This window comes from Balaenoptera ricei, chromosome 19 (assembly GCF_028023285.1).
Source record: "Balaenoptera ricei isolate mBalRic1 chromosome 19, mBalRic1.hap2, whole genome shotgun sequence".
NCBI lineage: Eukaryota > Metazoa > Chordata > Mammalia > Artiodactyla > Balaenopteridae > Balaenoptera > Balaenoptera ricei.
The window spans coordinates 49,269,890-49,289,861 of record NC_082657.1 but is presented as its reverse complement, the minus strand read 5'-3'; the positions used below and the strand labels follow the sequence as shown (position 1 = coordinate 49,289,861).

Below are 19,972 nucleotides of genomic sequence, written 5' to 3'. Positions count from 1 at the left end.
CTCACCATGAAAAAGAAATGGTAAGTGTGTGATAGGATGCAGGTGTTAACTAATGCTACGGTGATAATCAGTTTGCAATAGATAAGTGTGACAAGTCAATGTGATGGACATCTTTAACTTACACAATTATATCTCAATAAAGCTGGGAAAAAAACTGAAAAAGAGAATAAGAGCCATGAAAAGGAAAAAAAGGGTATGTGCTATGAGAGCAAATAGGAGCTAAAACCGCCTATCAAATTTGGCATTGAAGGCAAATATGGACATGTTTCACATATAAAAGTTATAAGGTTACTACAGGCATCTTTTCACATTTGGTCAATAATGTCAAACATGGCATATAATTAACTTTCAAAAATACCAATTTAATAATACTTTCATCTTAGTTAATCTACAAGCAACAAAAACTCAATCCTTACAGAAATGCAATAATAACTAATTCTTACACAGTGCCTAAGTACTTTACATATGTTAATCCAGTTAATCCTGCATATAACCTTTTGAAGTGGGTGCTTTTTTATCCACATTTAGCATACGGGACAACTGAAGCACAGAAAGGCTAAGTAACTAGACAAAGTTTATTAAGGGCAGAGCTAGGATTTGAAATGAGGCTTTCTGGCTCCAGAGTCTAAGCTCCTACTGTTATATAACCTGTCAAAGAGACCCAGGTTTTACTTTTGAAATGCAAAGCCCAGTCATGAGCTATAGAGAAACAACACAATAGAAGTCAGAAAGTCTGACTTCTATTCCCAGGTCTGCCATGTCCAAGGGGTAAGGTTTGGTGTTAAGTCATTTGATTCCTTTGGTACTGTATTTTAATCTGTTAATTGGGGATAGAAGTAATTGCCTAGTCTCTCTTGCTGGCTTGCTCTGAGAACCAACTGAGAGGGTGCTTATAAATCCTTTGCAAAGCACTATGTAAAAGTTATTACTGACTCTAGGTCTTATCTTTAGTTTGCCCAAGCACTTAGCACCTGTTCTCTGCAAATAAAAGGAACACAATTATCAATGAATGTTTGTTAAGTGAATAGTTTCAGAGATCATTTCAAATCTAATTTTTTCTGGTTTGAACAGTAAACCAAAAGTTCACTGAGGCCAACTATAACTAGGTTTTACAAACAACTACAGTTATTCTAAGAAGAGAACCAGTAGAATTACTACATCAAGGAAAAAATATACATGCCTTTTCAAAGTCCTATGTGCTGCCTAAAAGTCATTCCTAGATGCACTGTTCTAAGAAACACGGCCGCCTCTAGTATCTTGAAGTACTGTGAGAAAACGTGTGCTGTCAGCAATTTGAGTTTCAGCATTGTGATAAAACACTCAGCCGATGGATCACTCCGTATTTTCATCCTCCAACACACAGAACACAGTACCTCTGTTGAGTAAACATATGCCCAGCTTATCTGTACCTGTTTTACTCATCAAAGAACCAAGGACAACTTCAGTGTGCACTTCAGTATTCCGTACTGGCCTCTTTCATTAATCTAAACTTCTCCCTGCCAGTCCTTTCGAGAAAAGGATTTACTCTGTGAAAATAATGACTAAATACATAAATGTCAACATTCTCTCTCTCAAAACTATTACAAAGTTATCAGGTGATGGGTGGGGAGCAGAATTTTCAATAATCTGTTACCGTTTTATTGAGACATCCAAATCTTTTAGACAGTCCACAATGGTACTTCTGTGCCTCTGTACTGCGTTATGATCTGTCTGCACAGTCTTCAACAAAGATGTTAAAGCTACATATCTGGATGACGTAAAGTTGCAGAAGAACAGAATTAAAATGTAAAATTCAGGATAGTTCTCTGCTTAACGACAAAGAAGATGTCCAATGACTAAGGGAAAGCATACATTGTTAAATATTTAAAAGACAAGACAGATTAGTGAGTAAAATGGAAACACAGTAAAGCCATAAAAAACACTATAATCTAAAGCTGTGGCAACCAGAAGCCTTGGATTTAGATTTGTATTCATGGTCAATTCCATTTAAACTTCTAAAAGTGACTGACTTGATTCTTCCAAACTCTTTCAAATAGTACAACAAAATAAGTATATAGTATGCCTTTTCAGGCTGCCTGAGCCCCAAAACACAAGAGGACATTATTTCAATTTTACCATTTATATTTCCTCTGCTTTTGTTTGATACCAGTACCAAAACCGTCCCTGCAAAAATTTGAGTTTATGATCCAAGTATTTAAAAATTCTTCTGGAAGGAGAAGATAATTCAGGGTACCATAATGATTATTTCCACATTTTTTCAATCGTAACATGACAAGAAAGAATAGAAGATAATACTGATAAATTCATCTACTTTAAAAAAGTAGCTGGAGTTCACAAACATGTTCCAGGTTTGCAACTGAAATGTTATATTTTTCTTCTTAATTTAGAGCAGGGGTCAGCAAACTACAGCCTATCTGCAAAAACCCAGCCCTCTGCTGTCTGGTTTGGTAAATCAATTTTTATTGCAATACAGCCATGCTCATCATTTACACAGTCTATGGCTGCTTTCACACCAAGAGGCAGAGGTGAGTAGTTGCCAAATAGACCCTAAGGCCCATGGAGTCTAAAATACTGACCATCTATCTGGTCCCTTACAGAAAAGTTTGCTGACTCCTAATGCTAAAGTATAAACAGGACTAAAAATAAACTCATGAGGCAAATACTCAATTTCTTATCAAAACGGTTTTAAGACCAGACTAAAAATAAAAATCCTGAGTTGAAGTTCTAGATATGTCACTCAATACATGTGTGATCTTGAACAAAGTCACTCCTGAATACACTGAGTTTATAATAGCCAGATACAAGACATTTTTCAGTTGACTTACCTAATATTCTTGTCGTTGTTCAATAAGAAACGACCCAGGATATTTATGGCTAGGACCTATAGAGAAACAGCATAGCTTAAAAATTTAGGAAAATCAAATATCTATATTGTTTAAGGGTCACTTTCTGGCCTCTGATAGGTGCAAACTATTTAAAGGTGGTAGTTTAGTTAGTACTTCTATAGATTGCTAGCCAAAAAAAAAAAAAAAAATTCTGAAGGCAAACTCCTAAAACCATATTTTACTTCTGCTGAAAGATTGTTTTAAAGTTTTTATATCACTAGCAGAAAATTAATATTGTTACAGCCTCACTGGAGGGAAATCTGGCAGTAACTATAAATATTTAAAATTAGGAATTCCCTGGTGGTCCAGTGATTAGGACTCTGTGCTACCACTGCAGGGGGCATGGGTTTGATCCCTGGTTGGGGAACTAAGATCCTGCATGCCACATGGTGCGGCCAAATAAATAAATAAAAGCTACAAAATGAAACTATATCCTCTGCTTCAACAATTTCACTTCTAGGAATTTAGCTGACAAATGTACTTGTACATATGCACAAAAATCTACTGCAACACTATCTATAATCACACATGATAGGAGAGTCCATTAATAGCAAATTTGCTACATGTACTATGGCACATCCATACAACGGAATAGTATGCGACCATTAAAAAGAATAAATCCTGACACATGCTGCAAAATGGATGTACCTTGAAGACATTATACTAAGTGAAATAAGCCAGACACAAACACCCCATATTATATGATTCCATTTATGTGAAATGTCCTGAATAGGCAAATCCATAGAGACAGAAGGTAGAATGGTGGTTGCCAGGGGTTGGGGACAGGGGATAAGGGGGGAGTTATTGTTTAATAGGTACATAGATTCAGTTTCAGAAGACCAAATAGTTCTGAAGATAAATGGTTGTGTAGGTTGCAAAACAGTATGAATGTGCTTAATGCCACTGAACTACAGAGTTAGAAATGGTTAAAATGATAAATTTTATGTTATGAATATTCTACTACAACCTTTTTTAAAATGAGAATGGTCTCTATACATGAATATAAACTAGCTCCAACATAATGTTTTCACCTAACATGAAATGTGTAAGGTGCAGAACAACCTAGATGACAAAAAGAACTATACACAAATACTGTAGTGTAGATAGTAAATTTGTTTCTTACAAAGCTATGGGTTAGCAATTATTATACTAATAAATGGTTGAAAGAATGAATAAATTCTTGAGGGAGAGTTCTTCCTTATAGAAGAATTCCAATTATTTAATGAGGAAAAAATGAGGGAAATAGAAAGGTATCATTAGAACACCACCCTAATAACTGTTGCAGACAAGAGCCTCTGATGGGTACTAAAATGGTGGGTAAAAGTCTGAGGAGAACAGAATATCTGCACAGTGTCAAAGTGTTTCCTCCAAAATATTGTAATTACAAAGGGAAAAAAAACAATTATACAGTGGAGAGACACAGCAGACACCACCTTAACCAAAAGATCAAGGTTAATATCACCAGTAATGAGACAAACAGATAGCATGTACCTCCTGATATGAAGCTGAGAAGGGCACACCACTTCTGTGGTAGTCTTGCCAAAAAAGCATAACCTCAAACTAATTATAAGAATATATCGGGGTGGGGGGACTTCCCTGGTGGCACAGTGGTTAGGAATCCGCCTGCCAATACAGGGGACACGGGTTCGAGCCTTGGTCCAGAAGATCCCACATGCCGCAGAGAAACTAAGCCCGTTTGCCACAACTACTGAGTCTGCGCTCTAGAGCCCTCAAGCCACAACTACTGAAGCCCCGTGCCTAGAGCCCGTGCTCCGAACAAGAGAAGCCACTGCAATAAGAAGCCTGCACACCGCAACGAAGAGTAGCCCCTGCTCGCCACAACTAGAGAAAGCCCGCATGCAGCAACGAAGACCCAAAGCAGCCAAAAAATAAATTTAGAAAAAATTTTTTTAAAAAAAGGATCTATTAGGGACTTCCCTGGTGGCACAGCGGTTAAGACTCCATGCTCCCAATGCAGGGGGCCCGGGTTCAATCCCTGATCAGAGAACTAGATCCCACACGCATGCCACAACTAAGAGTTCACATGCCACAACTAAGGAGCCCGCATGCCACAACTAAGACCTGGCACAACCAAATAAATAAATAAATATTAAAAAAAAAAAAAAGACTGTATCAGACAGAGCCAAATTGAGGGACATTCTACAAAGTAACTGATCAGTACTCTTCAAAAGTGTCAGTCACAAAAAACGAAGGAAAGACGAAGGAAATGTCACAGATTGGAGGAGACTAAGGAGACATGACAATAAATGCAATGTGGGATCAAGGATTAGTCATCAGTAGAAAAACTGGTGAAATCTGAATAAAGTCTGTAATATGGTTAATGGTACTGAACCAATATTAACTTCTTAGTTTTGATAATTATACTACAGTTATACAAGATGCTAACATTAGGGGAAGCTGAGCGAACGGTAATATTGGAACTCTGAACTATTTTTGAAACTTTTGTGTAAGTCTAAAATTATTTTAAATAAAAAGTTTTTAGAAGTGGGGAAGACAAGAAATACACATGACAGACACATTTAAATATGGATAAAATATCTCCAAAAAAAAGTACATTAGAAAATGGTGAGAGTAGCATTGACATATTTACACTACCAAATGTAAAACAGATAGCTAGTGGGAAGCAGCTGCATCAGCTTGGTGCTTTGTGACCACCTAGAGGGGTGGGGTAGGGAGGGTAGGAGGGAGACGCAAGAGGGAGGGCATACATGTATACATATAGCTGATTCACACTGTTAAACAGCAGAAACTAACACCATATTGTAAAGCAATTATACTCCAATAAAGATGTTAAAAAAAAAAAAAAGAAAATGGTAACCATATTTCCCACTAGAAAAATTGAGAGTCTACACATGAAAGCTACAGACAGACATCTTCCTCCCTGCATACCTTTTTTACTCTTTGAATTCTTTTACTTTGTGTTTATTTCTCAAATAAAAATAAATATTTAGAGAAATGAATTAACTCAAATATGATGTCTTATTTGAAGTGACTGAGCCCAACTCAAATCATGGCTCTAAAAAAAAGCTCATTCAGAAATGCTTCCTTGGGACTTCCCTGGCGGTCCAGTGGTTAAGACTCCCTGCTTCCAATGCAGGGGACATGGGTTCAATCCCTGGTCGGGGAACTAATATCCCATATGCCGCATGGTGTGGTCAAAAAAAAAAAAAAAAAGAGAAAGAAAGAAAGAAAGAAATTTTTCCTTCACTTAACATTATGTATCTAACCATACCTAAGCTCTTCCAATTTCTATTATAATCAATATTAAGCCTTCAGTGGAGAAAATGATACTACAGATACCAAAAAAAACCACTATACATTCTGCATCATTCTTTACTAAAGTTAATTTCCAAATAGAATTCATTTCCAAAATCCAAGTCAATTATTTTAAATAAAATATTTAGAGAAGAAAAGATTAAAAAGACTTACTCGCAGTCCACTCTCTGACTTAATATCCATGATAGTCAAAACCGTTTCATAAAGAATAGCATTTCCTACATTTTTACTAGTCTCCGTATTAGTGGCAACCTGAAAAGACACAGAGGGTGTTACAAAAGTGACAAAACAATGCTTCCAAAAAATATCCAGAGGTAACAGGAGATATTTTGTAACTGATTACAGCCACCAATGAGAAAACACAAATAAAAATTGCTCCATATAATCACAATCATTCTACTCCCTGCTTTACTAAAATGAGTGTTTACTTAAATGTAAGTTTTGGTCTACTCACCTGTGCTAATATATCATTCATAGCTTCACTTGAGTCATCATCATTTCGTCCTAAAATTCTCAATAACCGCAAAATTCGTACCTAATGTGCAAAATATGACAAATGTCAACAAATTCTGCCTGGCACAAAGGAACTTCGCTTGATATGAAATTCAAATAACTTAAATGAAGTCTTAGATCCCAATAGAAATGGTAAAATTCAAACAGAAGAAATTTAAACATTATCTTTAGAGAAGTTATACATGGTTCTATGTCTTAATGAAGTTATTAGACAACCCACACTTTGACACTTCACAGCCAAAGGATACCACCACCTGCAGAGCTGTATTATATTGGTAAATCAAGTTTCTATGTAGTATATGATTTGACTATTACAACTATAATTTTATCCTATTAATCTCATACAGAATTGTGTCACTATTCATTTGTTAATGTAATTAGTTTCATCAATTAACTACCAAATCTCTACCCAACACAAACATAAGAGGAAGGAAAAATCTATTCCAAAATATATCATTTATCCAAAACTTTCTTTCAACCTCACCTGCAAAAAGGGGTCACTGATCCCAGAAACATCATGTTCTGGTGAATATCCGGACATGATGAGGTTCTTTAGAATACGAACTAACTGGGGCACAAGCTGCGGGGAAGAGAGATGCATCAAAAAACAGTGAACATCAAAGAATTTCTCATGAATAGGCAGGTAATTTGACTTAGAAAAAGGATGCAAGGGTCTGAGTCCAAGCAAATTCTACTGATACAATATACTAGTATACTGTTGATGTTTGATAAATATAACTTAGGAGTATTTTGGCCAAGAACTCAAGAAGGAATATCTGAATTAAAAACAAACCAGATATTTTTACTCCAGAGTTATATATGCAAAGGCACTATAAATAACAGTAGGTTAGAAAGCCTCTGAGAACCAAGTAAAACAGGTACCTACGGGGCATATTGCATTTCTACTTCTATAGGACTTGACACACCTAGGTTGCACAAATATATTCAGTTTTTAATACATTCAACACATGTGGATATAAAATGTTATCACACCCAAAATACTGGTGATTTTATTAAAATTACAGTCTTAAACTATCTCAAATAGAGAAAAAGATTCTCTCCTCTTAATATTTGGCTAGTTATATCCTTTTCCAACAAACAACAGGGAATACAAAAAGCCTCCAACATTGACTAAGTGGAAAAGACACATGAAAAACTGTATCCTTCACTTTAGGAAGACAGCAAGGCCATGAATAATGTCCTTTTCCTATTCTTAACTCATATGACACAATTTTAGGTAAGATTTAATTTCAGCACCTAATTATACATTTGTTGCCTGTCCTATCTTACTAATGAAACTATACATTCCTTATGGTCAGAATGCCCTTCTTTTTACTCTGTCCATTAGACTGACTTACAGCACATAGTAGAGGCAATTTTACTGCCAAGCTGAACTTAAAAATGCTTTAAGTACTACCATTCATTTCAAACTCTGTTGATCAATCATTTAAGGTTAAAACCCTATTCCAAAATGTTTGCCACAATAAGAACATTTCTAGTCTCTAACTACAAACTCAATTTAGCTATATAAACAACTCTAATCACCTAACATTAAGAAAAGAAGTGTCCAAAGTGAACTGAACCATATCTCTTTTGGAGGCAGTCAAAACAGCCCCAACTTTGCTGCAACTCAATTATTTTTTTCTCATCGTATTTGGATTCCTCCCTACTCTCCAATTCTAAAAGGGGATCAAGACTGAAACAAAAGCCAAGCTCTGCCCAAGGTACACACTCAAAACATTTACAACACTAAGTCTACTGCTAAATACAAGACAACATAATCTGTGGGAATTTAAATAAGTTTGGCCGTAACACTTCAATTAAGCACTTCATAAGTCACCTAAACAAAAATCTAATTTGGACAACTCCAAGATTAAAACAAATCTGAGCTATAATGACCTGTAAATTCTAAACAGAGTCCTCATTAAATCTGTCACTGTGGACAGATTCATATTAGAGGTGAGAATAATATAACTGTATAAACTGCTTTAAAATGTAATAAAACCAGGATCATCTAGTTACCAAACTCCGCACAAAAAGTAGCTCGCCTTGCATACTTCCCAATGGTCTCCTTTTTTGTACTACCCATATCCTCAATTACTTTTTAAAATCTGGTTTCTGGGGACTTCCCTGGTGGTCCAGTGGTAAGGAATCTGCCTTCCAATGCAGGGGACACGGGTTCGATCCCTGGTCAGGGAACCAAGATCCTTCATGCCGCAGGGCAACTAAGCCTGCGCCACAACTACTGAGCTCACGTGCCTCAATGAGAGAGCCCGCATGCCGCAAACTACAGAGCCCATGCAGCCTGGAGCCCGCGTGCCACAACTAGAGAGAGAAAAACCCGCACACCACAACTAGAGAGAAGCCCATGCACCACAACGAAGAGACAGTGCACCGCAAAGAAAGATCCCGCATGCCGCAACTAAGACCTGACGCGGCCAAAATAATTAATTAATTAATTAATTAATTATTTTTTTAAAAAATCTGGTTTCTGTCTCAGAGAAGTTCTTTTTCCTTCAGCTACTAAACTCACACCACATAAGAGCACCCCGGGACAAAAAGCACAAATGTCTAAGTGTTCAGCATACAAATTCTTGGAACCCAGCTTTATTTTTCAGACAAAAATTCAAGTTACTAAAACTGATGACAAGACAAACAAAATAAAATGACAAAGGGAAAGGCTGCAGCCATGAAAATCAGTTGATGCCCACCCACTCTACCTCAAAAAACTTTTAATATTCCAAAGCTTCAAGGCAAGATTGACGGCAAGTAAGGGGGAAATTAAAGCTCTAAGTCTGAACTGAAAGTTCAGAAGTAGGTACAGAGCTTTTTAAAGTATGAGGTTACCCACACGGTTCTAAAATATCTGCTTCAAGAAGAAGCAGTGTTTGGCGTCAAGGATCCAAACTGATCTGGAACTGCCATCACCAATGCCACTGGGAAACTGCTCAAAGTTTCTCAAGTGAAGACAAAGGAAAGGCAGAGAAGGAGGCTTACAAATCAGGGAAGGCTGCAACTGAAATCCAAGGCTGACTGTGGAGTCAGGAGTTTAAGTGACAAGACAAAACCTGGACTAGGAAGTTAGCCAAAAATGCTAGGACAAATAACATAGTATTAAGCACAGCTTCAGCATTAGTATATTTTTAAAAGCCACATTTGTGGATGGATACACAAAAGCCACTAAGGACCTAATGCCAGCATGCACCATCTAAAAGAGGGTTAATTCTTACCTTTTCATTCTAACATACAGCAGGATTCCAAACAGACAACAGGAACAAAACATACAAAGCAACAAGCATTAGGGACAGATACGGGCCTCATACTATTTCATAATAATTTAATCAATACATGAACATCTAAAGGGGCAAAAAAGCCCCCCAAAAAAGAGCTGCTATTAGAGCTTCATTAGATCTAAAGTACAAAGTAAGCCCAATTTATGGAGTGATCAGCACCCTATAAAAGGAACTGAATGCATGTAATTACCCAAAGAACAGTCTTTCTCTGAGTCCTCCTTACTAGTGCCTTCTAAACGTTAAGTGGAGAAAAAAAATTCCACTTCAGAATGCTCTAAGAAAGGGAGGGAGGGACTTAAGAAAGCTAGAGACTTCCATCACTGGAGTCACCACAGCGTAAAATGAATAGTGGGGGACCCTATGTTAGGTAAAAGTAATGTCAAATTTCATTTTGCAGTTTTCACCTTTAAAAAAATTACCTGCCTTAAACTACACACACACACACACACACACACACACACACACATTTCCTGTGTGTAATTTGACCTCAGGTTACATTTCCTAACTTCAATGTGAAAACAGCAGATAAAGCACGTGAGAGACTGGTGTGTCTGCCAACAATGAGAGAAGACTTCTATTATGAAAGGGAAAACACTGCACTATTGCCAGTTCTTATATGCCTAAATCTGGCTTCCAGCCCTACCACACAGCAGGGCTGTTTAAGTCCTTTATTCAGCTCCACAGCTTTCTTTCAAAAGAAAATTCATAGGTGAGAAAATCATGTACTTTTCAGGAAAACCATTTTCAATCAAGAAAGGCTTAGATATACAGAATGGCACCTACCTTTCTGAAATGTGCAAGCATGTCTGGGCTTCGCTCACACATTTCTGTGAGGAGGACTACAGAAGTGTGAAGGACACCTGAAAGAAAAGAACCAATGAAAACTAAAAATGAGGCTATATTATTCAACTTCATAGAACAGGGCTTTGAGTTCTAAAGGTCAATTCCAAAAGGGCAGCTGCTATTTTTGTTTTTTAATCTCTCAAAGAATCTAAGCATTGAGGTGAATACAAAGGAGGTATTAATAGATATCTGCTGATTTAATACTGGTGATGTCAATCAAAACAGAATATTCTAAAGTTGTATGACCAAAATAATTGCTAAAAAATGAGAACCAATACACATGTCTCTACATTTGAGAATATCCATAAAGACATGCTCCTAGTCAATATAAACTGGATATTACCTGCTCCAGACTTAATAAGCTCTTAGCTGAGTTTTGATAGATATTTCAAGAAGAAAAATCTTACTAAGATTTTAAATTTCCAGATAAAATATATGAAAAACCTAAGGTAGTTGTGAATGACAAAGTAAATTTGCTTGGTCAAGAGTGAGTGAAAAGAATCACACCATACTTTTCACTAAATAATAAATAAGTACCCTAAACATTCATTTGTTCAACAAGTATATTTTGAGTCTTCTAAGCACAGGACTGCATTAATCAAATTAAATACACGTTACCATTTTTTCTCTTAGCATTTAGGACACAAGAATTTTCTTCACTCAGAACTTGTTTCACTGACTTCAAAATAAGAATAAAATGCTCGGTAAAGAACTGCCACATTTCATTTAATTTCTCTCAAGCTTTATAAAAATATATCTGGGTACCCATTACAAATTCCTGTTACAAGTAACCTAAAAGTAGTTTCACAAATCTTACACTACTACAGCAAAACAATAAAGAAATAACTTTTTCTTCTATTATAAAATAGCCAGGAAATCAAAGGGTTTTTACACATGAACATCAAGGCTAGGATCATTTGTAATTACACTATTACTTAATATAGTATTTTTAATATAGTAAAAGAGGACCAGAAATGAAAAACAAGCTTACTGTAAAGGAATCAATCTCTAATTACAAAAACTAGGATATGGGAGTAGAAGAGAGATTCAACCCATTAGCCCTTCCTGGAAAAGTGTCCAAGCACAGTAGAAAGATGAGTCCACTGCATGAGACAGAAGGCCAACACTGCCTGAAGCCTGTTCTCTTTCCCCTTCTCCCTCAGTACTTCATGAGTGCATCTAAATCACATTACCATGGTTCTTTTCATTCAATAAATTTTTTGTTGCTGGTAAGAACATCTCCATAAGTTCAGGAACCTTCCTGATGACATGAACAGCACAAAGTGCTGCCTATAAAAAACATAAAAAGGACAAAAGAAGATTTATTTCAATTAAGTCAGGACAACCAATCTTATTAACAACAAAACCTTATCAACTAGTTCACCTACATGAAAAAAGAAAGGAGTTAGGTATCAGATTTATTATTTATTATTATCAGACTTACTAGTTATTAACTGGATAGGGCTTTCCAACTTATACTTACTGCATTAACGAGAACTTCTAACCCACCTGCCTCTTCGGTCATATATTACCAAATAAGTGGACAAAAGCTTTCTCGACTAGACCATGGTTAACACAAACTTATCAAACATGCTAAACATAATTTATGTGGAGTTTTGCAAAGTAAAAAATAAAGACTTCCATCTGTGATAATCATTCTTCTGAGTAAAAAGACCAAAAGGTTTTATAAAAACATTATGCAATTGAAAGATATATATACTGCAGATGCTTTAAATCTGCTGCTGCTTTTAATAATACCTATACTTTCCCCAATTCACTCTCTACTGAAATCAAGAAAATCATTTGAAAGTTACTTAGGATCTTAGTTAAACGCCTCTCAGTTAGCTAGTCTCTACTGAAGAAACTTGTTCACAGGAAAGAAAGACATTCAAAGATGATTTTGGTTAAACGTCCCCACCCCTGGCAAAAGGAACCATAACTACTATTTGTTGGAATTGAATAACATAAAAGTTCAGATACATTAACAAGAAAAGATTTCAGCTAATTCTTCCCATGCTACAGCTGGGGGAAACAATTTTTTTTTCTAATCTGTAGGAATTATTTTATTTAATAATTATTAATCTTTATTAATATTTATTTAATCTTTCTGAACAAGAGCAGCCCACACGTTTTTTAAGAGAAAAGACTGGCTTTGGTCTATAGCCATCATTAACAGTGCATGATCCTGGAAAACAGCTTGGCCCTTTCAACAGCTTTGTCTCACACCATTAATACAGAGGCACAATAAACACCAACCAGATGATATTATGTGACTCACTTCTAAAGTCCTAAATTTTACCCTTTGTTTATGAAGGTTTTAGGATTCAAGCACAATAAAATAACAACAAAATGTTTATATCAACAAATAAAAGCAAATAAGTGAATAAGATCACTGTCTTCCATTACTATTCCATTTAGATATATCAATTTTAGGAAGTATGTTCTAAATCATTCCCTAATAATTATCTAGGCCCCAGTGGAACTGCACTTCCAAGATTCAAAGGCCCTAATACAAAGAAAGACATGGGCACTAAAATAAATTCGCAAAGATCTGTTCATTATCACTTTGTTTAATACTGTTTAGAATCAGGTAATTTAGGAAGTAATTAGGTATGCCATCTAGGGTCCAATAACATTTGCTTGTTTATAAATCATTTCCTTGAAAAATGACGAATTAAAAGAAAGTGTTCACAATCACTTACTAATTGGAGAGTTAAATAGCAATAAAAAAAATCACCTCCAAAATTAGTATAAAAAAAGATTTTGGTTCATAAACAACTGATTCATATATAATCATTTAAAATACATTTACTGCACAGGGAAAGAAAGTTATATTATCATTTGAGCTTTCAAAAATGAATAATCTGCCTTCTCATCTCCATAATACTCTCTAATCCAAACGCAGACATTCGGTTTCATGGAAAGTTACCTTTTTTCTTAAGTAAGAGTTGGAGGTTTTCAGGAGTTTCTCTACCTCTCCTGCAAGATCTCTGCACATCTCTGAGGAGCCCATGCAGCCGAGGGTACAAAGTGCTAGCCCCTGTACATATTGCGTGCTATGATTAAGATCACTGCAAAAGAAAGAAGGGGGTAGAAATGAACATGCCCTGCCTGGTGCTCCCCATGAAGAAGCTTCACAATCTAACGAGGCAGCTCTGAACGATTCATGATTTCTCTAATACAGAAAATATTTATTAGGATTATTTTTGAAAAAAGTGTTTATTCTAACTTTATTACAAATTACAACACAGCAAACTGACTGACAGTCTGTTCTACATGCTTGCAACCCAATGTTTCCAAATACCAAAGCAACATAAACTGGAAAACATGCTATCTGTTGGATGTTAAAAGACAACTCTCTTTAGGAAACTCAGCAAACCACTGAAAGTAAAAACTAGCAATGACAGAATATGAAGCACAACTGTATATTTAAAAGATTTTAATATGCTCTATTACTAACTACAAAAAAAAGTAATACAGTAACGAAAACCTTAAAAAAAAAATCAGAAAACAATCTCTACTGCTAGAGCATTTAAGATGACTTAAATAAACATCACAACAGAAACACTCTATACTATATACTCTATACTTAAACACTCTATACTCTAAATACTATACCATAAGGTCTTTGATATTATGATATAGTATTAACCTTGATGTTACATTAATTTTTACACTTTTATTTATTCAAAAGAAGAAAAAATTAGTAACTAAAAAGATAGCTAATTAAACCATCATAAACTAAGCTAGATGTTTACAGTGAGGCTCAGTATCTAGTGATACAGACACAAAAAATTCTATTTCTAACAGGCATTGATTACTGTACAGAATTATTTCTAAACCAGCCTGAAGTATACTTCCAGAAAAGCTGAAATATTAAAAGCTTGAACCAGTAAAATCATTTATATATTATAACCAACTCTTACCATTCAGAAGCTGAATTATTATGTTGAGTTATGCTACTTCCACCAGCTTTAAGAGCATTTTAAAATCGTTTAGCTCAGTGGTTCTCAAACTGTGATTAAAGAATCTCTGGAAGTCCCCAAGACTGTTTCAGAGGGTCCACGAAATACAAACTATTTTCACAATACTAACTCATTATTTGTCAGCTTTATTGACACCCGCACTGATAGTGCAAAGGCAATGGTGGGGAAAACTATGGTACGTTAACACAAATCAGGGCAGAGGCACCAAACTATAATAGTAGTCACTGAATACACTGCCACACACTTATAGTAAAAGAAGGGAGGGAGGGAGGGAGTTTCACTTAATACTGCCCATGACAAAGCAGTAAAAATGATAAGTTTTATTATACCTTGACTCTTTTTTTTTTTTTTTTTAAAGCCACGCCACACGGCTTGCAGGATCTCAGCTCCCTGATCAGGGATTGAACCCGGGCCACTGCAGTGAAAGCCCAGAATCCTAACCACTAGGCCACCAGGGAGCTCCCATATACCTTGACTCTTGAGTGCACATTTTTTAACATTCTGCGTGACAAAATGGAAAGTATGCATAAAGTACTTCTGATGCATACTGGAGTAAAGTGGCAATCTCAGAGAAAAGCACTTGTGTATTTGTTTCATTTGCAAGCTAAACTACAAACTAGCTACTATTAAAATGAACATCAGGGGCTTCCCTGGTGGCGCAGTGGTTGAGAATCTGCCTGCCAATGCAGGGGACACGGGTTCGAGCCCTGGTCTGGGAAGATCCCGCGTGCCGCGGAGCGACTAGGCCCATGAGTCACAATTGCTGAGCTTGCGCGTCTGGAGCCTGTGCTCCGCAACAGAGAAGCCGCGATAGTGAGAGGCCCGCGCACCGCGATGAAGAGTGGCCCCCACTTGTCGCAACTAGAGAAAGCCCTCGCACAGAAACAAAGACCCAACACAGCCATAAAAATAAATAAATAAATAAAATTTTAAAAAATAAATAAATAAATAAAATGAACATCATTCTTATTTGAAAAATAACTGACAACTATAATTATTAAGATGTGATTATCTGCCAAACATTTTCTGGAAGAAGAGCCAAGTAAGCTTATCACTTCAAGAGCAACAAGTGACAATATTTGTTGCCAATGATAAAATCTAAGCTTTGAAGTGAAAATTAGAATTTTGGAATATTTGTATTGCCACCGTGAACCTGACAGTCTATCAATACTTTAAAACTCAGTGAACCAATTTTCTCCAAATGCCTTAAGCATGATGTTTAAAAAGCATGCAAGAGTAAAAGATTCATTCAAAGCGTAAGACAGACCAATGGGTTTTAATATAACAAAGAACCAAACTTCACTGATATGGTTTCAGACTCCACATTGTAAATAACCCTAAAGAAACTACCACTTGTGGAGTTTTGATATACTATCATAGAACATTATCCATAGTTATCTGAAAGGTTATTGAAGTCCTCTTTCTTTTTCAAACTACATTATCTGTGAAAGGCTAGATCTTCTTCATATACTTAATCAAAACGTAACATAAGAAACTGAATGCAGAAGCAAATATGAGCATCTAGCTTCTAGCTTCCATTAGGTTAGATATTAAAGAGATTTACAAAATTGTAAAATAATGCCATTCTTCTCACTGAAATTGTTCTTGTTCTGGAAAATAGTTTTTCATAAAAAAATTTATTTGTTAACATTGTAATGGGTTCATTATTGGTCATTTTATTTTTATTTATTTATTTATTTTGGTAATTTCAAATGAACTAATAAATGGTTTTAGGCTTCCCTGAAAAACAAAGAAAGGAAAGGAAACAGAAGGTAAAGTGTCAATCAGTCAGGTTTGCTATTGTCTACCAATTTGAATATTTAAGATAAAAATTACTGATAAAATAAAGTTTAACTTAACTATGGCTTTACCATTTAGTGTCCTAGTTCCCAAGAGTATTTAGTTGACTCTTCAATCATTTTTCAATGATTAAGAATATTTGCATAATGCAAGCTCTTAAAGTATTATATTTAATTTTTAAAGATTTAATTCCAAGATCATTAATGTCAGAGTTTTTCTAGGCCAATGAACAATGAGGTAAACATTCATCATTAAACAGAAAAACTGTTGGTACATATGATTCCCCATAATCGAAATGCAAAAAACCTCACAAATAAACAAAAAAACCCATTCATTAACAGATTAAAAAAACACACAGGGGACTTCCCCGTGGTCCAGTGGTAAAGAATTCACCTTCCAATGCAGGGGACGCGGGTTCAATCCCTGGTTGGGGAACTAAGATCCCACATGCCACAGGGCAAATAAGCCCATGCACCACAACTACTGAGCTCGCGTGCCTCAATGAGAGAGCCCACATGCCACAAACTACACAGCCCAGGCACCCTGGAGCCCATGCGCCACAACTAGAGAGAAAAAGAGAGAGAAAACCCATAGGCCACAACTAGAGAAGACCACACGCCACAACGAAGATCCCGCACCACAATGAAAGATCCCGCATGCCTCAACGAAGACCCCACGTGCCGCAAGTAAGACCCGACGCAGCCAAAAAACTAAAGAAAATAAATTAAAAAAAAAAAAACTGAATTATCCAAAGTCCTTTAACTGAGCTTAAACTGAAGTGCCAGATCAATTCCCAACTATTATTAGCTCTCTCCTAAATTCACTTGGGGCTTAGCTGGGTCTCATGAAAATTAAACACAAAGATTCCTTCTTTGCCTGTATGCCTATTCTTCAATTTTTTTATCAAGCTACAAACCTATACTTGAGTTTGGTATTAAGTCTCTAATATGAACTTGCTGCTAGGCAGAACTGCCAAATTATCAGCATATGATTGAAGGCTTGAATAATAAGGGCACAGAGCATGCAAGAACAAAAATTAAAGAAACTTTCAGAGGCCTGTCCAGAATAAATGTGTAAAGTCACATTAAACATCTAAAATGTAACCTCCATGACACCAAGGATTTCTGTCCATTTTTTTCATTCTCCATCCCCAAAGCTCATAACACCTCCTGGCATACAACAGGTATACAATAAATATTTGTTGAATAAATGAACCAACTTAGTATTTTCATTACTAATATTTATTTCAAGGCCAAAAAGAACAAGATTCTCCCAAATTAAGTCACAGAGTCAACGTATTTACATGACACACTATATTTACAAGCAATCGTAATTCTCATTTTGAAATTTTTCATTATCCATTGGGAAATTTTAAATTATAATTTTTACCACAGCAAAATATATGAGTTCAGTGTCTTCAAATTGATCACCTATATCCCCCAATTCTACTTTCTGTCAAATACAGAAATACTATAAATGAAAAAGAAATCTAAAAAAGGAGATTAAACCAACAGACAAACCAAAACCAAATCAAAACAAACCAAAAAGTACCTTTAACCAATATGGCCATCAGAACTTCCATAACTTTCTTTCTTTTTTTTAAAAAAATTTATTTATTTAATTTATTTATTTTTGGCTGCGTTGGGTCTTTTTTGCTGCGCACGGGCTTTTTCTCTAGTTGCAGTGAGCAGGGGCTACTCTTCGTTATGGTGTGCGGGCTTCTCATTGCGGTGGCTTCTCTAGTTGCAGAGCACGGGCTCTAGGCACGGGGGCTTCAGTAGTTGTGGCTCGCGGGCCCTAGAGCGCAAGCTCAGTAGTTGTGGTGCACGGGCTTAGTTGCTCCACGGCATGTGGGATCTTCCCGGACCAGGGCTCGAACCCATGTCCCCTGCACTGGCAGGCGGACTCTTAACCACTGCGCCACCAGGGAAACCCTAAAACTTCCGTAACTTTCTAACAGAAATTTATTATAAGAGAGGTACTGAGAACTGTTAATTCCCTACTCACAGGTCCTCTAATTTCTCCAGAATGGCAAGCATTAACTTTGTAAGTTAAACACATAACTGGACTAGTAAATCAGTAAAGCACCCATTAGAGAAAAAAGGACTTATACACAAAAATTCACAGGGCTAAATATAATTCCCAGCAACTGAAATCTGGGATTAGACTGCTGACAAGCAAGACCTCTCTTTTTACCTTTAAATGGTATTTATTAAGAATATACACTGGTAATTATTTAATAAACACAATGTTTCATTATTCGTGGTATTCAAAAAAATATATGATAAGAAAGCTCAGATTTACCAATGCTCTTTCTATTCTATGAAAGTCCAAATGCTTATCCATGGCTAAATAGTTGCTATGACTCAAGATGTACAGCAATGCCTTCATTTAGTTAAATTATCCCCTACAGAAGTTTTAATCGTTTGCTTAGCCTCTTTACGTATAAGCTACAGAACCAAAAGCAGCTCAAATACATTCTAGACAGTAAATATAAAATCAATAAATAGAAGCTTTTGACGTCTTATTATAAAAAAGACCTAAAAGTACAAAGTAGTTATTGGAAGAAAGAAATTAAGACTCACTTCTTGATACAGTTGGTCATGAGAAGATGGACATCTTGTCTTTCATCTAACAGCAGCATTGCCCCTAAATAGCCAATGCGTTTGTCTGTGAATTTTTGAGAGGCGATAAGCTTGAGGCACTCCAACTACAAATAAAAAATAAATAAATAAATAAATAATTTTTAAAAAGAAAAAAATTAAGAAATTGCTACCATAATCAGGAAAGCAATGTTTTTAACCCAGAGTCAATGGTTACCTAAAGTACATAGGTATAACCTGTATAATCAAACCACCAAAATAAAAGGCAAAGGTTTAAGATCGTTCAATATCTTCATAATAATAATCAAGTTCTGGAACAGATCATCTTGTCAAGGTCCTATGGTATTTGCCATCCAAATAATCTGTGAAGTTTACCTTAGATCTATATATTCATACAAACTACTAAAGGGTTGTCATAAAGTTTTAAGAAACCTAATTCCTAATTTAATTCCCAGGTTATATTAAACGAGCACCAAGCTCATGTGTGTATTTAATATCTGGTTCCTATTTTGAATATCAAAAACTCAGTAACTGGAAACATACCAAAGTGCCAAACAGTGTCCTAAACACCAGGAATGTACAACTGAAGAAGAGGTAGACAAAAACTAACTTTAACATAATGTGGAAAGTGCTACATTTAGGGCTCGAACCAAGTACTATGGAGAGGTGAGGTTTTAGGAATCAAATACAGAAGTAAACAAACACACACAAGCCAGAGGAAAACCCAGTAATGGAATTAACCTAAAATGTTT

The 19,972-nt window shown here is 35.9% G+C and overlaps 1 protein-coding gene and 1 non-coding gene across 2 annotated transcripts in view; both read right to left on the bottom strand.

The window, feature by feature from the left end:
* AP1G1 (adaptor related protein complex 1 subunit gamma 1) overlaps positions 1 to 19,972 on the bottom strand; it is an 80,230-nt gene that overhangs the window by 21,465 nt on the left and 38,793 nt on the right. The window contains exons 3-11 of the mRNA XM_059903496.1: positions 19,203 to 19,327; positions 13,761 to 13,902; positions 12,025 to 12,121; positions 10,772 to 10,848; positions 7,180 to 7,275; positions 6,637 to 6,717; positions 6,336 to 6,434; positions 2,826 to 2,881; positions 1,634 to 1,747 (exon numbers count right to left, since the gene is read on the bottom strand). Coding sequence (XP_059759479.1) covers positions 1,634 to 1,747; positions 2,826 to 2,881; positions 6,336 to 6,434; positions 6,637 to 6,717; positions 7,180 to 7,275; positions 10,772 to 10,848; positions 12,025 to 12,121; positions 13,761 to 13,902; positions 19,203 to 19,327 — 887 coding nt within the window. The remainder of the gene's footprint in view (positions 1 to 1,633; positions 1,748 to 2,825; positions 2,882 to 6,335; positions 6,435 to 6,636; positions 6,718 to 7,179; positions 7,276 to 10,771; positions 10,849 to 12,024; positions 12,122 to 13,760; positions 13,903 to 19,202; positions 19,328 to 19,972) is intronic.
* LOC132354393 (small nucleolar RNA SNORD71) lies at positions 1,277 to 1,362 on the bottom strand. Its single transcript, XR_009499262.1, has one exon. It is a non-coding gene; the product is annotated as a small nucleolar RNA SNORD71 (small nucleolar RNA).